Source organism: Chrysemys picta, chromosome 7 (genome assembly GCF_011386835.1).
Source record: "Chrysemys picta bellii isolate R12L10 chromosome 7, ASM1138683v2, whole genome shotgun sequence".
Lineage (NCBI taxonomy): Eukaryota > Metazoa > Chordata > Testudines > Emydidae > Chrysemys > Chrysemys picta.
Window position 1 is genome coordinate 85810481 of NC_088797.1, and position 24250 is coordinate 85834730.

The window sequence follows — 24250 nt, forward strand, 5'->3', positions numbered from 1 at the left end:
AAGTTCTGGGTGTGTTTCAGAAATAGGGACACAGACACACTCACACACATACACACACCCCGCCCTGGAGGACTACAAAAGACCAGTAAAGAATTCTGCACCCATATCAAGAGACCTGAGGTGATTCTAATTGCTGGGGACAGTCTCTGGAGGCACCTTATTAACAGAGCAGCACCACTCACTCAGCTTACACAGTTGGATATGGTCCATAGCTAAATTAGTCAGTTTATATTGGCACAGGATTATAAGACTCCTTAATTCCTCATGGATAAAAAAATTACCCTCCTTGCACATCTGCAGCCAAAACTCCTCAACCACTAAACTCTGCTGCGTTGCAGCTCCCCAGCTTGTAGCAGTTATTACAGTAAATGAACTGATCAGAAGAGGAGGCACTGGCTTAGAGGCAGGAAAAGGCATTTATAAAGTCACTCAACCGATTCTTGTGTCTGGACTGCAGGATCTATATCACAAATCAGATCTGAGGAGTGGGGAACTCTCTCCAGCTAGCTCTGGGATTTGAATTATATACACACAGCATGTGTCCTTCTAAATGTTAAGGATGGATTTGGTGAATTTTAGTGCTCATACTGGTACAAGTGAGACAGACTGATGGCCTTAGCAGGAGTTAGGCATAATACAGGCAGGCGCTGCACAAGTTTCTGCCAGTTCTCCTCAATCATGATCTTCCAGACCCTTTGCTATTCTAAATGCTGGCCACTCATAGCATTACCAATACTGCTCAGTCCTAATTCTTCCATCCCTGGTATTTCAGTCGCTGGCCCCCATATAGCTCTGCCCCTGTACTTCCATCGTGGTCATCAGCATCATTATTGCGGTCATGGACCTCCCCATCTCAACAGTTTTTTTCAATTCACCTCAGTACTGTCCTGCAACACCCTTTGCTATTCTATCCCTCTAGCCATCCCCATTTCTCTGTTCTAATCTGAGAAATTCTTTATCTCAGCCCAAGCCACCAGACATATCTCACTTCAAACCTGTCCTACCACACACCCTTTATTACAAGCCTGATGCCCAACCGAGAAGAGAGAACTAAGCCTGGCCGAGTATAGTGGGTTTGTGATATAGGCAGTCACCCACTAGCGACTTGGATGGGAGCATTATCTTATATATGGTGTTGGTTATGCGATAGGAGAGCAAGATCATCTGCGAAATCCAGGTCTTCAAGGGATGAGAATGGTGTCCATTTAATGCTTCTTGGCATGTCTTCTGTTGTACGCTGCATTACCCAGTCAATGGCAATGTTGAAGAGGATTGCAGACATGACACACCCCTAATGTACACCTGTTTTGACTTCAAAACTGAGCTCACTGTGATCAGCACTGCATGTAAAGTTGAATAAAAGCTTTTGATGATGTTGATTATATGGAGAGGGATTCCATATGCCCGCAGAATGTGCCATAGGCTGGTCCTGTGAATGCTATCAAAAGCCTTCTCGAAGTCTATGAAGTTTATGTAGCGTTGCTGTTGCCATTCTAAGCACTGTTCTATTATGTTTCGTAGAGTGAGGATCTGGTCTGTGCATCTATGCCCTTTCCGAAAACTGTCTTGCTCTTTTCTGAGAATGCTATCAACTGCCTCTGATATACCCTGGACTATGATCTTACACAATACGTTGCTTGGCACAGATAAAAGTGTGATACCAAGCCAGTTATTACAATGACTGAGAGTTCCTTTCTTTGGTATCTTCACTATAACCCCATTGGTCCACTCATCTGGCACTTTTCCCCTTTCCCAGACTGATGTAAATAGAGGGGCCAGGATAGAGCTTCACGTTATTCAGAAGCTGGTGAGACCTATAGCCTTCAGCTATAAAAGGTTAGTGCATTAACTCCTGGAAAACTCTGCCATTGCACTTAGCCTAAAATCCATCCTTTTAAATAGATGCTGGTCAACAGGGCTGACAAATGGGCCACCTTTCATCAGCAGTACAAACTTGAGAAAGGGGGAGGGAGATGAATTTTCAAACCTATTGTCTGTTTAATACAGAAAGAACAAATGACATCGCTTCTCGGCTCTCTATGAGCTGAGGGGTGAAAACATTATCTTCTATCTGTCGTATTTGTAGGGTGTCCATCACGATAGTATCTAAATACTATCATCTAGGTGCCAATGTGCTACTATTTCTTCATATTTCTCCATCAAATCTTACCGACCTACAGAACAGAATCGTCAGCAGAATTGAAAATAGGGCAATGAACTTAGACATTTCTCTTTCTTCCCAGATTTGCTTGTAGGATCTTCTATATACTATTTTTTCACTCTTTTAACTCCCTCACCAACATACCTTTGTCTTGCAGCTAACATACTCTCAACCAAGAAGGTCTGCATGGGTGTCTCCTTAGAATTATCAACACCAATTTGAAATGGGTCATAGAACTGCCTGTTGAGTGACAATTTCTTTCCCATTCTAGAAGTTTAATATGCTAGCTCCAAAGCTACTCCTGCTAGCCAGGATTGGGAACTGGACATGTTTCTTTCACATGGTATTGTGGGTATTAACTGGGAGTTGGGAAAAAACCCTTCAGGTCTCTTCTCCCTGACTTCAGGGTGACACAGTGATGTTGATCTCCTGGAAAGTCATGTAGAAATGGGCAGATAAAAGGTCAGATCTGGATCTGAACGCTTTCCAAGCTCAAGGGTTTTAGATCTAGGGGTTTGTTGCTGACCTGTCCCTAAGTAAATGGGCACAAATGTGTTAATCTTTCCAAAGTTCAACATACTTGTCAATAAACTCAGTTATGAGGAGATGTAGAATATTCAACATGCACCCAGTCATTCTTTGCTTCACATACACCAGACACGTATATGAAATCAAAGTCACATAGCAACTGGAGAGAAACTGAAACAGAGAAGAGAAAATTGTGAAGGAATGATGGGTAACAAACCCACATCCATAGGCAGTCCTCAGACTGCAGACACCACCCAGCAGCTTGCTGGGACCAGCAGGGAGTATGAGCTGGTGGACCCTAGCTCACCAGTGGTACCTCCTACATGGCTCCTGATTGGAGGAGACATCCAGCCTCTTCAAATGCCTCAGAGTCATTACTTAAGCCAAGAGGCACAGGAAATTGTCTGAGCAACTAGGTCATCCTCCTTGATAAACCTGCAGAAAACCAGGAAGCCTTCCTGTCTTTTCACCATTCCTTGCCTGCTGACTATCTGCTCCTCCATCACCAATTTCCCTTCCTCAGGATGTCCCCGCATCCTTCATCTGCAGCAGTAAATGGGAGACTCTGTTTGGGATATAGCCTCTTTTGTGGCTGACCAGGCCAAAACTCACCCAAAATGGTTTGGACTGGCTATGTTGAAATGTACACAGTAGATTTTAACAGGACAGAGAACGATTCCTTCAATAGACTCTGGATACAACCATCAGGGAGAAGCCAGGGCTATAATTTTTGTGCCCTATTGGAATGATATCTAGATATGCTTGGTATCTTGATATTTGGTATCAATGGGGATTTAAATGCAGAGGGAAAGCAGATCAAGAATAGATAGGAAAGAATTGTAGAAAGAAAAGTATTTATTGCAAATAGTGTGACACTGCCATATAAGACCATGAACAGGGCATGTTTTATAACTCCTAAATTCCGGCTTGTCCCAAGAGGTGGATAACATCCAAACCACCAAATAGGGAGGGTTAGGCAGTTAGCACAGTGTTCATGTGACAATGCAGGCACTTCAGGCTTTTGTGATTGGTACTTCGGTGCTGGTCCACAGTGTATGTGCAGCTTGAGTCCCTTTCCTCTGCCTATATTAAAACCTACAATGAATCTTGTGCTGCTGCAAACCCCATGCATCACTGAATATAAGCGGCTGGTACAACCAAGTTCTTAACCTAGTTAACTGGTGCAGTTCCCTGAAATAGTTGAGAACTAGCATGACTGTAAATAACCTGGCCCAAGAGTCCTTTTTCTTTACAAAGAAACATGCTTTAAAGCACTGTGTAACCAAGAGACCCCCAGAATAGGGGGAAATCAAAAGCTTCAGGAAATTCAATGGAAGCCCACAGAATGCTCTCCTAAAACGTACACACTTTTGCTGTGTACCAAACTCTCAGATTATGCAGCACCAACTCTTTTATATGAGAAACTGTTGAAAGACTATAACCATCAGCAGACGGAGAATGTTTTCCATTTATCCAAAGAAACAACATTAATTTGAGCTGTTAAAAGACAAGAAACCTGTTAAAAGAAATTTTTAAAAAAGGATTTCCTGCCTAGCAGACGCTACAATCTCATTTTGGAAAATAAGTGGCTGTGAAAGGGATGTGGCTATTCAAAGAATAAACACCGTGTGCTACTGGGCCCTCAGAGGGTTTGTTTGACTGAGGGGGAACAGTTCTCTCTCTCTTTAACCTGATCCCACAGGTCTATTTCTTCAAACTCTCCGAAACAGAGATCAGGCTGGAGATGAATATGAGTTTTCTCTGCCAGTAATTCCAAGCATAGTCTGCATGCAAAATGTTCATTTAAAATGTGTAAATGACAGGGAAATAGTCACAGGGGAACTTGACTTAAGAGGTCGGTTCACAGCTTGTGATTTAATGATCACACATCACTGTAGCCTCAGATTGCTTTGTTGCTGTGTGTGAGTGAGAGACAGAAACAGACAGACCAAAGGACAGACTGCTGGGCAGATGAGAGACAGAGGGGACACACTACCCCTTGGGGTGAGATATTGAATGCGATTTATTTTCTTCAATGTGCAGAACATGGCAAAGCTAGGAGTCCCTTATTCAGTGCTCTGAAAAGCAGAAATAGGTCATTATTTCAGCCCCAGGGGTGATGCACACTCTTTATAGCATATCTGTGGCATTACTGTCAAAGCCACATGTACTTTGCGGGAAGCTAGCTCTACAGGACACCCTGACTGCAGAACTGTGCTCAAAGCTAACTTTTCACTTTATAAAAAAGTTACATTTCAAGCCCTCCTAGTTGGGAAGATAACCTTGAAAACAGGAACTAAATATAAACAGATCCAGTGCTGTCTTCTTAAGTCATCAGATAATCTGAAACAATGCCTCTGAGAGAGGTGAAATGGTGGTTGCTGTAGGATGCCCTGAAATGCCAGATGAGCCTGCAAGGCCTTTCTCACCTTCTCAGGTATCCTTCACCTGTCTGTGCTCACCCTTAGAGCTTTATCCAGGACTTGGGGATGTTCCTGAGTGGGCAGAGTGGCTGTTCATTTAGCTCTGTGGAACTAATCAGAGTCCTGTGGGTGCAAGAGCAGTTAAAAGAACCACTTTTTATTCCTGTTACCCAGCTCACTACACAGCTCTCATCCCTTCTCCTGACAAAGTAACCATTCTGTAAATCTTCTCCAAACACGGAGAGGTGCGTGGGGAAGGGGAACCAAGAAGCTGAAATCCTGTTTCCTGGAATGCTTAGTGCAAAGGAGAGCCTGCACTGATTGAGGTACTTGGCGTGTCTATCGATAGCCCCTTTTCAATCCATGATCTCAAAGCACTCAAGATGGTCCAGCACTAATGACCCTCTTTGCACTTCATGGGGAATAAATTCTAATGGAGAGCTGATGGTGTCTCCACTAGTAGGGCCCTCTTGGGGATGCTTGCTATGGAAGGGATCCTTCTTTGCTCCCAGTGGGTGCTCCATGGGAATCCTGTGAGCAGGAATCATTGCAAAGGGGTGTTCAGTACTACCAGGCTGCCTGGACACCCCTTTTCACCAGCTAGCACAGCCTACATTGGGGCTACACTGGCCTTCTACATTCCCCTGCCTGTTCCCCCAGTGCAAGGAAGTTTGTGGCCACTTTCCACTGTAACCTCCTCCCTTAGCAGAGTTGCTGTCCCCACAGACTTCTGCTACACTCTGTGCCAGCAAAATCTGATATAGACCTGGCTGTTAATTAAAACCCATGTGAGTTAATTGAGAGATACTGAGACCAATTCACCCACCACTGAAATGCAGCCATCTCCCCAGTGGAACATAGCACCTGTATAACAATGCAGGCTGCTGGTGCACCAAGACCACTGCCCATCATGCTGGCCATTGTTTCCTTTCCCTTCCCTGTCTGTCTGTATCCATCTGTTGTCTCTTGTCTTATACTTAAATTGTAAGCTCCTCGGGGCAAGGGCCATCTTTTGTTCTGTGTTAGTACAACACATATCACAATGGGGTCCTGGTCCTTGACTGGGGATCCTAAGCAACATGGTATGTAATTAATAGAGTATAATAATAACAATAATTAATATTATTATTAATAATAATAATAAATTATATTATATTTTAGATAACAAAATGAATAATACAGAACCCAGTTTGAATTGCAAAGGGAACATAGGCAGACAGAACGTAATTACCTCAGCTGGAATTTGGCCAGGACCCATATTTTTACTTTAACAGAAAGTGACACAGGATCTGTAATGACTGCAAGTGATAAGAGCCTCATTTTTTACATCTGGTTGAAAAAATAGTACTTCGAGCAGCCTGGTGCCCCCTAACCCTATGCTTGGAGAGGAGAACAATACATACTGAATCATCAGCCTCACTTCCTGCACCACCAGAGTGTGTCATGGGAGGCGTCCTGTCCAACAACTGACCGTGGCCAATCACGGTTAGGTTATAGACCTAACATGATCAGAAAACAAGGTACGCTGCCTGCAGACTGAAATCTGAGCATTTAAGAGACAGTCTGAGCCCTCCAAGCAGTAATCCCCTTCCCTCCCAACACATTCTCTAGCTCCTCCATTTTGAGCCATAACATAGGTTTGATTGAAGATATCTGGGATCTATATTCAATTTCTATGCTGAAAGGACAGACCCCATTCAGTTCAGCTGCATGCTGAAAGTTAGATCCCATGTGGCTTTTGTGGACCTTGTTCAGAGTTTTGGCTATTTCCCTCCTGTCCCACATCAGCGAGCTCCTCTTCTGAAACACCTGCGCCAAATTAACCTACATGTCTCCACACCAAGAAAGAAGCCAGTGGAAGATTCACTGCAGAACAACCTGAAAGCAGGGTGAAGTTCTGCTCTCAGTTACTTCCATCCCAGACAAGTTCAAAACACCAGATCTGTCCAGAAACCAGGACCCATTTGTGGCAGTATCATAAAGTCCCCTATGAAGGAAGTTAAAACAACACCATGGTGTGAGACAAGGAAAGAAGTGTGAGTCCTGCCTCTGCTTTACAATCTCTTTCCTGCTGCTATAAATAACTGCAGTGAGTGTCACTTCAAAGGGAAGGGGTAGCTGATGAGAGGTGCTTTGGGGACTGATGGGGATGGGGGCGTCGCAGGGTCTGATCCCACCCAGAAACTTTGCATAAATAAATAAATCATTGCACAGAGAAAGAGAGAGAGGGAGAGCAGAGGAGGTTACTTTGGGAAGCAGTACAGCTTGCTCATCCGATCCGTGTAGTTCAGAGAGAGTGTGTCATGTTACAGAGAAGCCAGGATCAGCCACAGTGCAACTCCAAAGCAGTTGAGAATTACCTCTCTCTAATGGGGACTTTCATGTGCAATCTCTTAACCACTCTGCTAAGGAACTGAAACTGACAAACCTAGAGGGAGAGGAAAAGAACAACAAACAAAAAAGACTGAAAGACACAAACTGATCTGATTATTTTCCCCAAAACTTTTCTGGAGTTGGATCCTTTCTTTTTTTAAATCACTTTTTTCCCCTTTTTATCCGTACAATTTTGTTGTTGTTGTTGTTATCATTTCTATTATTCAGTGGCATTGGGATTCCCTCGGACGCTGCTCTTCCATGAATTCTGGATTGTTCTTCTTGGAGTGGGATTGAAACTTTATTTATTCTATTTATTTATTTATTGTTTCTCAGGAGAGGGAGGGAATGTTGGAGGAGAAGGGCTGGAAAGGTGCTAGCAATAGTGCCTTTGACAGGGGGTGCATTGCTCCCCCCAGGACAGGGGATGGAGAAAGATGCTGCAGGTTTCCTCTACTGCTGGGCTCTGGGCTTCCTGGGGTGTCTTTGATTTCTCTGGTGCTGAGCCTCCTGCTATACTTTAGGACATCAGACCTGCAATCCAGGGTTTCACATTTGGAAGCAGACAGATGCACTCAGCTCCCTGCCTGGCTCTCTGCAGACCAAATGGAGACAGCTATTTTGGGAAGAGTTGACCAACTGCTTGATGAGGTCTGTGTGCTTTCATTTTCATATAAATATATATTTTAGCTTTTTCTATTTTGCTTAAAGAATTTTCTAAGCAAATGATACAGCCGAGTGCCAGTTAACTCATTAAGATGTGAATCCCCTCAGATCGCTCCCCTTTAGCCCTCCTTCTTTATAAGCAGCTCAGATTTTGCTTCTGTCTGACAAAGTCTATGATTTGTCTGAGCTTCCACGGTTTTAAAATTAGAGGGTTTTGTTTCTTTTCCCCAAGAAAGGGCCCCTTTATAGCATCAGTTTTTAGCTTCAGTCTGGTAATGAGGGGGTTTCGATTCACATGAGATGACAGGATACCAGTAGGGATAGGTACACAGGGTGCAATTCAGAGACCAGATTTAAACATCACACTAACAGTTTAAAACAAATAGAAAAATTCATCACCAGCTGAACTGAACATGCCTGGGAACAGCCTGGTGATAGTAGCAAAGGTACCCATACTGTGACAGGGAAACTGGGAAAAGCAGCAGGCAGAGACAGGTAAATATGATGATGAGCTGATTCCTAGATGCTTTGTTTCAAAGCAGTTTGGAAGAAATTCCCCTTTATTTCAATCCAAACTACTTTTACAGTAGTTTGGAAAATAAAAAGACAAATATTGCTAGAGTCCTTCTAGGTATTAACAGAAGTTCATACCCCCCGAGCTCTTCTCTGGCTTCAGCACTTAGGGCCTGATCCAAACACTACTAGAGTCAATGCGAGTCTGTCTGTGGAGTCCATTGGGCTGTGGATCAGATTCTTAGATACTACCGTGATAGCTCCTGTCAAAAACTCTTAGCCAGACAGACCAATAGATTAATGAGTCATATTGTGCATCTGAAAGCTCAGAGATAAACCCCCCAACCCTGAAAGATCTCCCATTTCATCATTGTCATGTACCCACTTCATGTTTCTAATCATACAATTATAGATATGTAGGGCTGGAAGGGACCTCGAGAGTCATCTAATCCAGCCCCCTGCACTGAGGCAGGACCAAGTCTACCTAGACCACTCCTGACAGGTGTTTGTCCAACAGGTTCTTAAAAACCTCCAGTGACAGAGATTCCACAACCTCCCTTGGAAGCCAATTCCAGAGTTTAACAATCCCTATAGTAAGAACGTTTTTCCTAATATCTATCTTCAATCTCCTTTGTTGCAGATTAAGCCCATTACTTCTTTTCCTACCTGTGGTGGACATACAGTATAATATATCACTGTCCTCTTTAAAGCAGCCCTTAATGTATATGACTGTTATCAGGTCCTCCTTCAGTCTTCTTTTCTCATGACTAAACATGCCAAGTTTTTTTAACCTTCATAGCTCAGGTTTTCTAAGCCTTTTATCATGTTTGTAGCTCTCCTCTGGACTCTTTCTAATATGTCTACATCTTTCCTATAGTGTGGTGCCAAGAACTGGACACAGTACTCCAGCTGAGGCCTCACCAGTGCCCAGTAGAGCGTGACAGTTAGTCTTACATAGGACACTCCTGTTAATACAATGCATTTGTTCTTCTCAATTGTTGTTGATGGCCAACTTTTAAAATCCTGTACAGCTTGTGGGTTTTGCTGTGGTTCTGACAAGTGCTAGAAGTTAGATGGGTGCTCACTTGTCCAAACCGGTCAAAGATGCCCAACTTTGGTATGCACTGACTCAAACGATCAGGGAGGATATTCTGTGATACCCAGAGAGATCCAAGGAGGGTGGGGAGGAGAAGGAGGGAGCATGCTAGGTCTTTTTTTTCTCTTTCACTGTGCAAACCACTCCAGGTTTTGCTCAGGTCAGAAGTATCACAGATTCGTATAAATGTGGGGTATGGAAAGGACTGGTGTCAGACCCATTAGCTTATAAAAATGGAGCTAGTTTTTGCAGCCCACTGTGCTCCATTATTTCATTCACATATTGCAATATTAGGAAACTAGTCAAGGAACAAAGTAATAAAACCATTGAGAGCTGCATTCCCTTGGAACACCAGCAAACAATGAATAAGAGCAGCACCGTGACTCTGCCATTGTCTCATCATACTCTGAGAGAGGATTTTTGGCACAGGTTAAAATAATGGGGGGTTATTATCCCCCCCTGGATAAAATATCGCTGTACTGCATGTAATGACTCTGAGTGCTTGATATCTGTGGATGATTCTTTGACAGCTTGATTAGCTTGCAGATGAGCTCTTTAATAGCTAACTTTGATATGGCACTGCTGTGAGGAAGCTCACACCGTTGAACTCCTAGCTGGGATTGGCAGGGCACAACGCTACAAGCCCACACTGCTGGAGTCCTAGTAATGCACTTCTGTGAAGTGGATCACATTGCTAAAATCCTACTGACCTATGTGGGGCACTGCCATGAAGAGGCTCACACACTGTTCAATTCCCAGCTGACCCTGGAAGAATGGGAATATGAAGGAAGTCCCTATCGCTGAAGTCCCTGCTGGTATTGACAGGACACTGGTGTAAGGAAGCTGGTGCACCAGACAGCACTGCTAGGACATTGCCCTGTGAAAGCTTCAAAATTATAACAGAACTCAATGAAAGAAGTTAGTTGAAAATGAGTCTGATTCTCCTGTTACACCAGATTTACACTGTTGTGACTGCATCTACTTCAATGGAGTTATTCCTGATTTACACCCGTGTCCGTGAGAGGAGAATCAAACCCAGTAAACTATATGTTTTCTCTTCTAATAGCTAGTTCAACACTTTAGCGACACAAGTCCCCAGGAAGGATGTCAAGAGATAAGAAGGAAAGAGACAGAGCAAAAGCATAGAGGAGACAAATAAAGGAGAGTAGAAAGGGAGACTGAGAAAGGAGATTGAAAGGGAGGGAGAACAGGAATGGGAAAAGCAAGAGATGGAGACAGAAACTGGTGGAATATGAGAGTCTGGGAGATCACTTTAGAGGAAGGGTGAGCAAGGAAGCATATTCATCCCCTTTTCTTTCAGAGCATCAGGCCTCTTACGGCCACATCCTCCTGGACAAACTACACTCTCCCTCGATGTTTTGACCTTAATGAGTTATACAGCTGCCAATTTCATAGAATTCAGCACAAAATAATGTTTTTAAAAAAATCCCCAGACTTCCAAAGCTATGGAATCCGTCCTAATTGGGGGAGGGGGGAACTGCTGGGGTAAGGAGAAGAACATGGAGTGAAGCAGCCCGGCATCCTCCTTTCAATTGTGTCAGGGGGTGAGGCTGGGGGGACACCTGTATTTGTGGACTGGGGATTTTGTGAGTGTGTATGTACATGTATTGGGCTTGGATTCACATGCATGTGGCTGTGTGTTCTCTGTGTGTGGATGTAAAGTCGATGTATGTATGAGAACTGTTACGGCATGTGTTTGTGTGTTTATTGTGAATGTGTAGTTTGTGTGGTGCATGTATGCAAGTGTGTTGTAAATGGACGTGTGGTGAGGTGTTTATATGGGTGAGCGTATGCTTGAGAGTGGATTGTGATTGTGTGTCATTTTATGTTTCACTGTGCATGTTCAAGCTGAGTTACCACCACATACCTTTATGGGGGAAGCACATTGGGAAGACTAAGGGCTCAGTTCTCACCTGTGCTCTGGTGGCATAAAGGGGATACCAATGGCACTCTGGGACTAGTCCTTTGTAAGCAGGTTTCTCAGCTAGCTTATATCTGCCAGAATGGCTCCACACTGCCATCCCCACAAGGAGTAAGAGGTGTGCCAGGGCAGGCAGGGAAAAACAAAAGGCGAGGGTGTGGTTGGACCATGCTGGACTCTGGCTGCTCTTACCTGGAGCTGGTCCAGGTGTTCTTGCCTGGGGGCAGCCAGTGCAGTCATATTGTAAGTTCTAGCTTGCACCAAGGGCATGAAAGAGTCCCAGCTTCCCTGAAAACATGGGGATGTGAAGGAGGTTGGTAGCCACATGTCCCCCCATCCACACCCCGTTCCTCCGTGAAGAGCAGGAATGGAGCAACAGAGAATTGGTGCCTAAATACATAAGTGATCTAGCAAGATTCTCACTCACACAGAGAACATTTGTGCCGCTTACACCCAGGTGAAGGGCCCGTTCCTGCATCCCATGGAGAGTGAGGAATCACCTGGAGAAACACATTCAGGACAACAGAAAGCCACTCTCATCCATTTCAATTTCCTCTTCTTCCCAGGAGCTGTATCCACAAGCTATTCCACGTGAGCATCTACCTCCAGTTCAGGTTGTTCCAGTGCTGCCCACTCTCACATTTCTATCCTAAATCTTGTGATATTTGTTGTCTTTCTAAAGCCACAGCTCCTGGGGTCAGGGCATTACATGAGAATCTCAGCTTTCATGATTTTTTAATGTAAGTTTCTAGCTGTCATAGTTGCAGAGAAAAGCTCGAGAGACTCAGGAACCAGAAGGCAAATAAAAAGAAATCAAAACTTATCATTTTTTAAAATCTCGTGTTTTTTAATCAAATCTCATGATTTTTTTTTAACCTAACTCTCATACTTAGTGTTGGCTACACTGCTATTCCTTCCTTCCATCCAATAGAATTAACAGACTGGTGGGCAGTCCTCTACAGAGCCAGTCTGACTAGTGCAGACTTCATTAGCTACTGTCAAAACTTCTCACTATGGTCATGTGTAGTAAATACTGGGCTGGAATTTTCTGTCAGCCAGGAATGGGTTCTATGTCTTTCCCTGAAAAAGTCTGCGCTGACTAGGACTGATATGGATGTTTCTGAGAAAACTTTGGCTGCAGGCTAGAATTCCTCTGTATTTATGGTGCATGAGAAAAATCAAATAAAAAGTGCAAATAAACTGTACAGTTGGCACTGAAAGCCGAGGCAGTGATTTGAAAAGAGGCAAACGAAGAATTTCCCCATGCTGGTGAACATGTGGCCTTGTCTCTTCTTGCCAAAAGCTCAGTAGGATGGAACACAGGGTGTTCTCAGGGCTACCTGCTCACAATACATGAAGAAGTGGTGAATTTCCAGAGTTGGGAATTCATCTTTTTTGCATAAATTAAAAACAATCATCATCCTGAAAACTCCCAGGAAACAGAGAGTTGACTTTACTGCCACTCTGTACCTGTACAAAATACAACTCAGCCATGTATCCAATGTCACGGAGTCCATTTGTCACCTTTTAAAAGAGATGGAGGAGCGGAGAATGGATCAGTGCTCTTTTCTATGTGTCGGTATAGACTTCTGATTTTCTCAGCCTTGGGGAAGGTGCCTAGCAGTGGAACTCCTGGTATATTTTCCTTCTCTGTTCCCATCTGAAGATTTTCTCTCATTTCATTTAAGTGGTTCAGGGAACTAAACCTCCTGATTCTTGCTATCTAATGGTCAGCGAGTGCCAAGCTGCGGTGCCTTTAGTACTATGTGCTACCTTCCCCTGGCTCTCCATCTCAGCATTGCCAATCCCCTACATTCAAAAATCATGAGAAAGGTCCCAAAATCATGAGATTGCCTTAAAATCATGAAATTTTACAAAATAAGTTTTGGTTTCTACTTATTTGCCTTTTGGTTCTTGAGTTTGTAGAGCTCACTATTGAAGGCATTTCTTTGCAACCAAGGGGGCTAGACACGTTTAAAAAAAATTAATGTGAGAGTCTCACATGCTCAGGTAACATGCTCCAGGAGGTGGGGCTATAAGAACACCAAATACCATGAGACTTGAGATAAAATCACACGAGCTATTAGCGATGCTACTAGTCTTTGAACTCTTCTGATTGGCTACAATTCTCTAGAATCTGTTTCCTTTAGAAGTTGGGGATGGAGCAGGAAATGATTTTACCCTCCTCCTGAACCAAAACAACTGTAGCTGCTCAAGACCTCTAATCCAGTGCTTCCCAAATGTTTGACTAAGGTGACGCATCAGCTGCATTTGGCCAGTGTGGAGGGGACGCCCAGGGGCATGGCATGGGGTTGGACAGTGAGTCTGCCCTGCCCTTACCTGTACTCACTCACTCATGACAGAGGAGAGGAGAGGCCAAATTTGAGTGTGTGGCATTCTGACCTGGCGCATGAGGGTGCAGCACCTCTAAGGTATGGTCCAGCCACCCCTCCTGGAGTGACAGCTGGGCCAACCCTGAGGGGTGCTGCAGCCCTGTGTGCCAGGTCACAATGCCTGGAACAGTGAGCTAGGCCCAGCCCTATGGGACAGGAGTCCGCTGTGTAGTGGGCTCACTCTCCAACCCTCCATACCCTTCCCAGGGCCTTCTCTCAGCACTGGGGCAGTAGAAATATGTTTGCCTAGACCAGAGCCCAGTGATGGGTTAATCCAGCCCTGTACATGACGGCCCATCTAGACCCTTTCCGCAACTCACTTGTAGGTCGGGACCCACTGTTTGGGAAACACTGCTCTAGTTTACCCCCTCCCAAGTACCACTCCCTGTTTCCCCTAAGCTAGGACACATCCCAACCAAGCACTCACTTGGAAAGGAAGAATGGAAGACTCCTATTAACTTCAACTGGATTTGGATAAGGCCCTATAAGTTAGTTAGCAGTAAGCTGCCATCTATTATCACCTTCAAGGAAACTCACTGCCAGCTTCATTTGCTATTTCCAACATGTATTTCAGATAGACTTTTTTGTTCTATTTGCCCACTCCCAGACACTACATCTTGCCTTCTGCTCACAGCTCCCGTGGCACATAGTGATGGGTGGTTCCATAACTATAAGCACAGTAGTTGCCAGATAACCACAGACAAACAGGACCAAGAGTAGAACTTGTAGCCTGTAGCTGCAAACACACAGGGCACTAACCAGAGCATGAGAACTGCAATTCCAGAAACTCAGGACAAGTTTGTAACCAATTACACCTCTACCCCGATATAACGCGACCCAATATAACACGAATTCGGATATAACGCGGCAAAGCAGTGCTCTGGGGGGGCGGAGCTGCGCACTCCGGCGGATCAAACCACAGTGGGAGAATTTGAAGGAAACTCCACAATGGGAACTTTGTAGAGCTTTCCTCTGGGAGAAAAGGGACAAGCCTTCTATCAGCGCCCTTTATAAATTCTTAGATTTTAAGCTCTCCCAGCCATTTCTAACTATCTGTTTGTAATTTTGTTTTTAAACTCCAGGGGAACATATGGTGCTATCACAGTGATCTTATAGATGATTTAAACAGTACTGTACATTAGGTACATTCCACTCTTCACACTCAGTGAATAAGGCTCTGGTGAGTTCTGTATTTCTGTTTCCAGAGTCTGGTGGGTCATCACTTTTTCTGCACAAATTTCTACAGTAGCAAAGTAAATTGCTGATTAAATAAATGTTTATTTCCACTAGTTGTGTGTCACTGTCAATTTCTTTTGACAGCCTGGATGTCCTCTGCAATTTTGAGTGACAGATCCTTTTTACATTTTTAATATTTCTGTTCTATAAATAGTACATCAAAGAGCCGAGTTCCAGGCAGAGCATTAATCTTCACTAGTTAGAGAATGACTTGTCACAAAACACTCCTGTCCATGCAAATCATGCACTGTGACATCATCCCTTAACTCACAAAGATAAATGACATGCAGGGCCCAATTTCCAAATGTGGGAACCTTACTGAAATGTTGAAATTTTGTGTTTGGATGTTTAAAGTGGCACTTGGATGAAAAGGGGAACATACATGTCCATTTGTTCCAATTTAAGATTCCATATAAAGCATATGAATCTCCTATTTGTGCCCATGTTTGAAATTTAGCTCAGAGTATTAAAAACCAAACTACAGCTGTGAACTTTAATTGCAGATGGGTCTGAGCCACAACATTTAGATTAGGATCCAGATCTCAACATTCCCAAAGTACAGAGGCATTCAGAGCTAGGTTTTTAGCTCTGGAGGGTATACATGTTATATATGAGGGAACCAGAATTTCCATTTTGGGGGAAATTCCATGATTTTGACATTTGTTTTCATTCTGAATCAGAATGAAAACAAAAAATCTAGGAATTTCCCATGAAATGAAATTTTAGGAAAAAATTCATTTTGGGTCAATTGAAATGTTTCCTTCTGATTTTGACTTTTAATTAATTATATTGCATTACCTTATATGATAAATTTTGAAATGAAAAGTAGTTCCATTTTGACTTTATCTAAACACTTTGTTTCAGTTTTCTTTTTTTAAATTAAATTATGTCAGAATCAGCATATTCCCATGGAAAATTTTTATTTCGATGAAATGTTCCATCAGAATGTTTTTGACCAGCACTACATAGTTATATGACATATACAGTACCTATTTTTGGACAGTTATCAATGTTGAGAGGAAAAGGCTCGGATGATATATTCTAGTTTCCTAGACCAAGATTTTCAAAAATAGCAGCCTAAAGTTAGGCTTCTGAGTCCATATTTAGGCTGCTAAATAGGTGACATGATTGTCAAAAGTACTGATCAGCGATCAGTTCCTGTTGACTTCTCTGTAAGGTCAGTAAGAGCTGCTGGGTGCTCAGCCCTTTTGAAAATCATGTCACCTATTTAGGAGCCTAAATATGGATATAACAGCCTAAAGTCAGGCACTTATCTTTGAAACATTGGCCCAAGTTCTCAGAGATGTGGATAACAAGAGCAGGTGAATATGATACACAATGATTCTTAAAAGTTAGCTGTGATTAGTGGGGAGTGTTGCCCTAAAATTCAGATAGATAGTTCTCTATTTAATGGATAGTCTTCTCAAATTATCAACAGACCCACAGCTCCAGTCATGAACAAGATGCAGATAGCAAAGGGGTAAGTCATAAACTACTTCTGAACAGAGACCCTGTGTGGCTCACCCAGCATCTCAGTAATGTATAACCAACCTAGATGAATTCATTTTTTCTCTTCTAAATCATGATAGGTGTATTAATAATACACTCATGAGTATACAATTAAAGCTGGTCAGAACATTTTTGACAAAATGAGTTTTCATTTTCAGAAAATGGTGTTTTGTAGAAACTAGCATTTCACAGAAATGTATTGATGTTGATAGACAGATTTCTGAGATCCAGAGTGGACTGTCTTGTCAATTCCCAGAGAGAGAAAGACTTAAATCAAAAGCCTGACATGTTTGATCCAAAATGGGCATTTCAACACAGCTCTGTTTCAGACATTGTCAAATGGTTTTCTTTTTGTTCCAATGGAATGGAATAGGTGAATACAATAGGTGAAACACATTTCAAAACCCCAGAAGTTTTTATTAAATAGATTTGTCGTTGCCCAACCAGCTCTATATGGAATGTTTCAAAGTTGCTGTCTTCTCTAGGATCATCTCTTTGGACAAAAATTACCAGCAGGCCAAGCAGCTGGCTCTTTGGGAGAGCAGGACCTGTCTCTATTTTTCATCTGCTACTTAGAGTTTTCTGTTGGGTTTGTGAGCATTACAGTCTTCACATGGGCACATAGTCACCTCTTAATTCATCATTGTGGCTTTTTGCCAAAGGGTCACTCTTGAAGGTTATTATGAAGTTTTATCTGCCTGCTTTCAATCAAGAGACATGTGGTATAAAGTTTAAGGTTGTGGACTAATTACCTGCCTTCAATACAGCACCAGGCATCTCTTTCTCATTGATTAGCTTCCTCCCACCCTACTTTTCAGACATGCTAAGGTTTGGGTTTCATCCCTGTTATTGATGCTTTTTTCCCCATTTACTTTACAGAAATTAAAGTTCAACTTGCCAAGACATCGAGAAGTTCGAGATACCCACCAGAGGTGTAACTGCCCGGCAGGTAGGGATCTCAGAGGCCTTGGTACCTTAGAATGACTAACGAGCTCTTATTTATCCCATCTCACCTTGAAAGCTTTCCTAATGTACTGCAGTATTGGGTTATAATGATACATATAATATAATAAACCTGCATATGGAATGTATAAGTACATATATACAGGTTTGGTTACTTATTCATTATATAAATAATAAATCTCTGTATGACAGAAACTCATGAGAACACCAATATCCACACACCCAATGTGTGCAATAAAATAGACAACCAAGTGTGTTCTTACGCTGTCTGTCTGCATGCCTCTGAGACAGTGACCTTTAAGACCCACGGAATTATACAGGTAGCTGAGGCATCTTGTAAAATTACAACCCTTGACGTATAGAAATAAGTCTATATTTTATGGCTTTGTTCAGTCATGCTTGTTTCCAATTCCAAAGGATCGTGTAAATACTTCCTCTGATGTAGTTTTAATACAATAGGTGAAAAAAATTATGGAAAACCCATTCATGAGCTGAATTTTATTCCATCATCATGAGTCATGCAGTCTTCTTTGTCATCTTATAATAAAGTATACTAAGTACAGAGGAAATAGAGAGGTGGGGGTTGTTTTATTTTTAAAGAACAATAGCACTGGTCTGTGATGGGAATGAACCAAAACCCAGTGTCCAAACACTCCTGAACTTTGGAACTTTATTACAGACCAGGCCCTTTTCCACAATGGTACAACAGGTTCAATTTATGTTTAGTTTAAAAGACAATTCAAATTAAACATAAATTAGATGGACTTGTCATTATCTCTCTTTATCTACGCTGTATAGCAGAGATGGGTGAAGCAGTTCAAATCAAATAGGAATCCCTCAGCCTAAATCTCTTTCCAAAACTCAAATTAAAACTTAGTTGAACCATTGTTGAGTTTCAAAAAAGTTCCACTAATTTTTCCTGTCATTAGCCTACAACTTCATGCACTGCTCCACCCCCACGTTATTGCCATGACTTGACATATAAGAGCTGAAATACCACAAGAAAGAATTTTCTTATGATATTTCTGGAGCAGCCGAAAGCAGGGACCTTGGAATTTGAGTTCAGAGTAGAAAAAAAATAGATTAATACATTATTAGGCCAGAATGGATCATTATGATCAACTACTCTGACCTCCTGTATAACACATGTCATAGAATGTCACCCAGGAATTCCTGCCTCAAGTCCATGAGGTCAGCTGAAGGTAGCTAAGACCCTTGTGAAGTGGTGACAGCAACAATGGCAGGCTTGTCATAGGATTTGGGTGGCTACTCATTCCATGCAGTTCTCAGTGTCTTCTGAAAAGATAGCCTTGATTCCAAGGAGAGATGAATATTTCTTAGACCTTAGACCTTAATTGAAGGTGGGGATGATGATTTCTCATTGCACGTTGCACCGCTCTGTCCAAAGGCACAGATGCTCTTTGCAAAATTCCCTTCAATCAGCCTCCTGATTCAATGGGTGAAATGTAGCCATGTTTCAAAACAGATGGCACAGCTGGCGGAGCCTTGGTTGACGCCAACCTGGGCATATGTGCTGCTTCAGTGTGGTCCATAATCCGGGTGGAGACCTTGGAAATCATTTCACCCTTGACATTTTTTTCTGATGCCTGAGATGTCTGAGGGCTAGACACAATCTGGAGTCCTAAACAGTGTGACTCTTATGGGGAGTCTGAGGCTATCACAAGCATGGAAGAGAATCAATATGTTGCAAGCACTCGGTATAAGCCCCTTCCTCTCCAGCCAGCCCATTCCAAGGCCTGTAAACAAGCACACATAATCTCCCTTGCTGAAAATAAATGTTTATCAAAAGTGACATTTGAGTATAACCACAATTCCGAGTCCAACTTGTTGCATGGTACAGAAGGGAAAAGGAAATCAAATCCATTTGCTGAACTTCTCAGTACAGGATATAAAGGTCCTGGACAGTCAGAGAAGGGTCACACATACAGTAGGAGGGGTCCACAGCTCTAGGGCACGAGAGGTTTGTTTGTGAACTTAAACAATTTGAAGGCGGAGAGTAGGGAAGCAGAGAGGATGTATAAGTGTGTAACTGTCTCAGTTATCTGGGTATTCATGATAAGAATAACAAGAATAGCACGGTCAGGAAAACAACAAGGTTTTTTTTGGTTTTATATATAGAAAACAATAAGGAAATATATGTTTCCTAAAACTGGGAAGTTGATACTTCAAATCATTCATGCTTTGTTTGGGTGTGACCACCTATGAACGGAGTGTCATTGCTGGGTCACTGTGTTTTTAAAAAAACAAGGAGTCCGGTGGCACTTTAAAGACTAACAGATTTATTTGGGCATAAGCTTTCGTGGGTAAAAAAACCATGTCTTCAGATGTGTTTTTAAAGATTGTAGGACATAATAGCAAGTCTCTTAGTGCTCAAGGCATGTGCATTCAGGTTAACAGCACGAACTTTGGTTATTTCGAACTAGATTCCTTGGATGAGATTAATATCCCATGAGCCCTTTCATGTTCCTGTAATCTGCCAGGCTTCTCTGGTACCAGACTGCCTGAAACAGATTTACTGTATATCCTGAGATAGCTACCATATGTTTTGTGGATACTTGAGTCTGTTGGGCTCTTCCCACTACAAACCTTAACCATTAGGGATGAACAAACCTTGGGAACTATTTCTGGGTTTGCAAAACTACCTCAGGTATTTGAATTATTTTTTCCTGTAATTTAAACCAATGATTTTTCAAAGGAGATATGATGTTTAAAAATGGATGGGCAGGCAAACATTGAATGCTTCAGGTGGACTTTGAAGAAAACCCCACATATTACCACAACTGGTGTTTATATGAAACTAGAATGAAAACAATATCTGTGCAAGTATCAGACTAGTTCGGCTGGCAGCTGAGCATGTATAGCCTACGAATTGTGGTAATGATGATGACATAGATTAATTGAATTACGGTAGAGTTTACGATGTGCCTGACATTTTCTACGCGTATATTAAGACTAAGTTCCTGCCACAAAGAGCTCAGAGTATAGGCTCTTTAAGGAACCACAACTCAGTACCGAAAGGAAAAATGAAGAATTTACTGACCAGCCCAGAAGAGCAAAGATTGCTGGTGATGCGACACTCAAGAATAGACAAACAAACTATCCATGCCCTGTTTCAGAGTAGCAGCCGTGTTAGTCTGTATCCGCAAAAAGAAGAACAGGAGTACTTGTGGCACCTTAGAGACTAACAAATTTATTAGAGCATAAGCTTTCATGGACTACAGCCCACTTCTTCGGATGCATTATATGTTCTTCTTTATCCATGCCCTGTCATACTGACACATACCAGGCCATCAAAATAACAAGGACTATCATACACTCAAGAGAGCCACACAAGGTCACCTGCCATATCTCTCTCCTTAAGATGCTACAGAGATCTCTTATCCTAACCTCCTTCTGAAAAAGTGAGGAATACCCTCACATTCAGGACTACATCTACCCTAACCCTACCTTAGCTGAGATGAGCTGTTCTCTTCCGGACTATACCATCCCAGAATATTCAACAAACTAAAGTCCAAGGATTTGCTTAGTGACCGCATCGTATCAGCAGATGCCCGTGTTCATTTCTCGGGCGTGGAAGTGACGCCATGTCTTGAGAAAGCCCCCTTCAGATTTCTGAGCAGGATTTTGGATCATCTAAAGAACAGACCATAGTCAAAGATCCATCCCAGGTTTTGATCTGAGGCCATTGCTTGCTGGGCAAGACTTTGCTCTGCATGTGCACTGTCCTAACAAAGCTCCAGAGATGTTAAATAAAGTTCATGGTTATTAGAAGAGAGCCACAACCAGAACCTCAAATCCAAACTCATTTGAATTTGGATTGCCCATGGATTTGATCCCTAAGTATGAACCTGACTACAGTGTGGTCAGATACAAAACTGGCTAGGGCTTATTTTCCAGCAGTGATTTGGATGTGGCTGAAATCTCTTGCGGACTGCTTGAGATGACCAAAGTCTCTCAAGGACAGCTGATTTCCCCAGGCTCCTGCCATTTGGTACCACACTGCCATGAGAACAACTTGTTAGATTGCTGTATCACTGAATGCAAATGTAAACCCTCCTAATCTAACCTCAGCATGATCCAGATTTGAAACTTGTCTCCTTAGACCATCCCATCTACTGTACCTCAATCCTGAATCTCAGTGCTTGGATTCAAGGAGCTCTGAGTGATGGAAACACAGCCAAGAACCCCCCTGCTCTCCCCCAAAAGAGCAGGTTGGCACAAGTGGCTGGCCTGTATATCTCACATATGTCATTTATTTTTATCATTTTTATTATAATTTTTTTATTTTCTTCTCTTCTGCTCCTATTTTCACTATTCCTTTATATTTGTTTTATGTTCTGCTGGCTCTCTGCTTCAGTTTTCAACATAATTTTTATTGGATATTTTCTTTGCTCATTTTCTTACAAGATTTGTCTTCAAGCAGAATCCCAGTTCAAAATATTTTAGTTTTATCAAACTTTTGAGAACATGAGTGGGTTCAAAATAAGGCAAAGCTGAGTTTTCCATCACTCTAAGTAGCAGATTATTATTATTTATATTGCTCTAAACCGAGATTAGGATCTCATTGTGCTAGGCACTGTACATGCATATACTGAAAAGCTGGTCCCTGCCTGCCAGTCTATCAGTAGTTAAAAGTTCGGGCTGCCTCATGGATGTAATATGTAAAGTCAGGTGTATAAAAAAGCTGAAAAAGTCTGAAAATGTAAAAATTTGATGGCAACAGACTGTGAATCCCAGTGATGACTGAACCTAGTAATATTCTGAACAAAAAGAGCTCTCAGCCGTGCTTGTAGATATTTCCATTGCTCTACACTGACTCAACAAGACATTTTAGGTTTCAGTGTGATGTTTGGGGTTATTGTGTATGCTGGCTGTGTTGTTGTGTGGGTGGTTTTGAAGAACTGTGGCAGTTGGGACAAGTAATCATGATCTGTGTGTGCAGTCTCCCTCATGTAGAGTAAAGGTGATGATTAGTTGAGTTTCCTCTGATATCAAAGGACTCTTGGCATGGCATAGATACATGCCTTCCTTTGGCACAGGTGCAATTTGTAAAGTCAAAATGGCTGAGAACTTAAAAATTCGGCAATAAGAGACCACAAAACCTAGTGATGATTCAGCCTGGTGATAAGTCTGAACAAAAAGAGCTTTGAACCATGCTAGTATCTGCTTCCATTGCTTCACACTGACTCTTCAGACACTTTAGGCTTCAGAATGACATTCCTGGAATCTTGTTATATAGCTGACCGGGGACAACAGGTGGCTACAAGGCAGAGATAGCGAGGAAGGGGACACAAGGTAAGAGTCAATTGTTACAAGTAGCGATCACAAGTAATAAGGAGGTAGGGTTGGTTTTGTTTGTTTGTGGGGATATTGAATGTGAAAGCTGATGGACCAGTTAGTAATGGTGGAAAGTTTAGGACTGTGACCTGACTTTAGGAAGAACTCTATAGTAATAGAGAGTACTCACACTTCTGACTCCAGAGGAGGGTTGCATAATCTGTGTCCGACTGCAGCAACCTGACACCACCCTGCTGTCAGTTACATGAGCCAGGCGTTGGCACAGCCTGATAAAATGATTTCACCATCTGTCAAATGAAAGAGCTCCTGTGAGAAATGTCTTCTGGACCCTTTGAGTCCTGGGAATTCTCTAACGTAATTTCTTCCTCAGTTCTCATGAAAGTCCTTGCACAGCCATAGCCCCTCAGGAAGACTACAAGAAAGGAAGATAATGTGCCTCCTTCTTTCAGATTTCACACTTACTGACAGGGGCCACCAGAGCCCTGAATTGCTGTTAATATTTGTCTTCTTGCATTGTAGTCAGTGATGGCAAAGCTAGACAGGGGGTTCTGCCTCTCTCCAAACTCACAGCACACTGAGCTAGTGGGGACAGTAGGATTTAGTCCAGAAGCTCCACTTTCCAGGACGGAATCAGGATGAGACCCCTGTAATGCCTTTGGGAAAGTGGTATGGCAGGTGACATACTGGGCCTCTCTTCACTCTCCTTCCCCTACCTATAGCGACTTCTCTCCTCTAGGCCCACGTCTCTTGGCATGGCTGCAGCTGGGATCCTCTTAACTTAAGGAGGATAGAAAGGAATCTCATTGGATTTATCCAGGCCACAGGGTGCAGTCCAGAATATGTCACCCAGCACTGGTGCAAGCCAACTGGCAGAAAGCAACAGGATTTCCCATTTCCCTCTATCTCCCCACTCCTGTTCTTTTTCCTTGCCTGACAGCAGTACAGAGGAGGGGATATCAGGTTTTTCTAAGTACAGAACTTTGCATTTCTTCATACTGCATGACTATGCAGGAGAGCAAGGGAGAGTAAAACCACTCCCTGCTTAGTCACATTAGCCCTCTCCTCATCATGGCTCCAGGCACAAAGGGGAGGAGAGCAGAGGCTGAAGATCTGGTACTACCCCTCCCC

At 42.7% G+C, this 24250-nt stretch overlaps 1 protein-coding gene across 34 annotated transcripts in view; it reads left to right on the forward strand.

The window, feature by feature from the left end:
- Positions 1 to 7293: 7293 nt before the first annotated feature.
- The window catches only part of COL13A1 (collagen type XIII alpha 1 chain), a 171776-nt gene continuing 154819 nt past the window's right edge, over positions 7294 to 24250 (forward strand). For 6 of the 34 annotated variants that reach the window (XM_065551908.1, XM_065551911.1, XM_065551918.1 and 3 more), the window contains exons 1-2: positions 7299 to 8136; positions 17720 to 17789. In XM_065551908.1, the coding sequence (XP_065407980.1) occupies positions 7834 to 8136; positions 17720 to 17789 (373 nt within the window). In that variant the 5' untranslated portion in view covers positions 7299 to 7833. Of the gene's footprint in view, positions 8137 to 17719; positions 17790 to 24250 lie in introns of all 34 variants that reach the window. The other 28 variants (XM_065551904.1, XM_065551925.1, XM_065551923.1 and 25 more) reach the window with 11 other exon arrangements.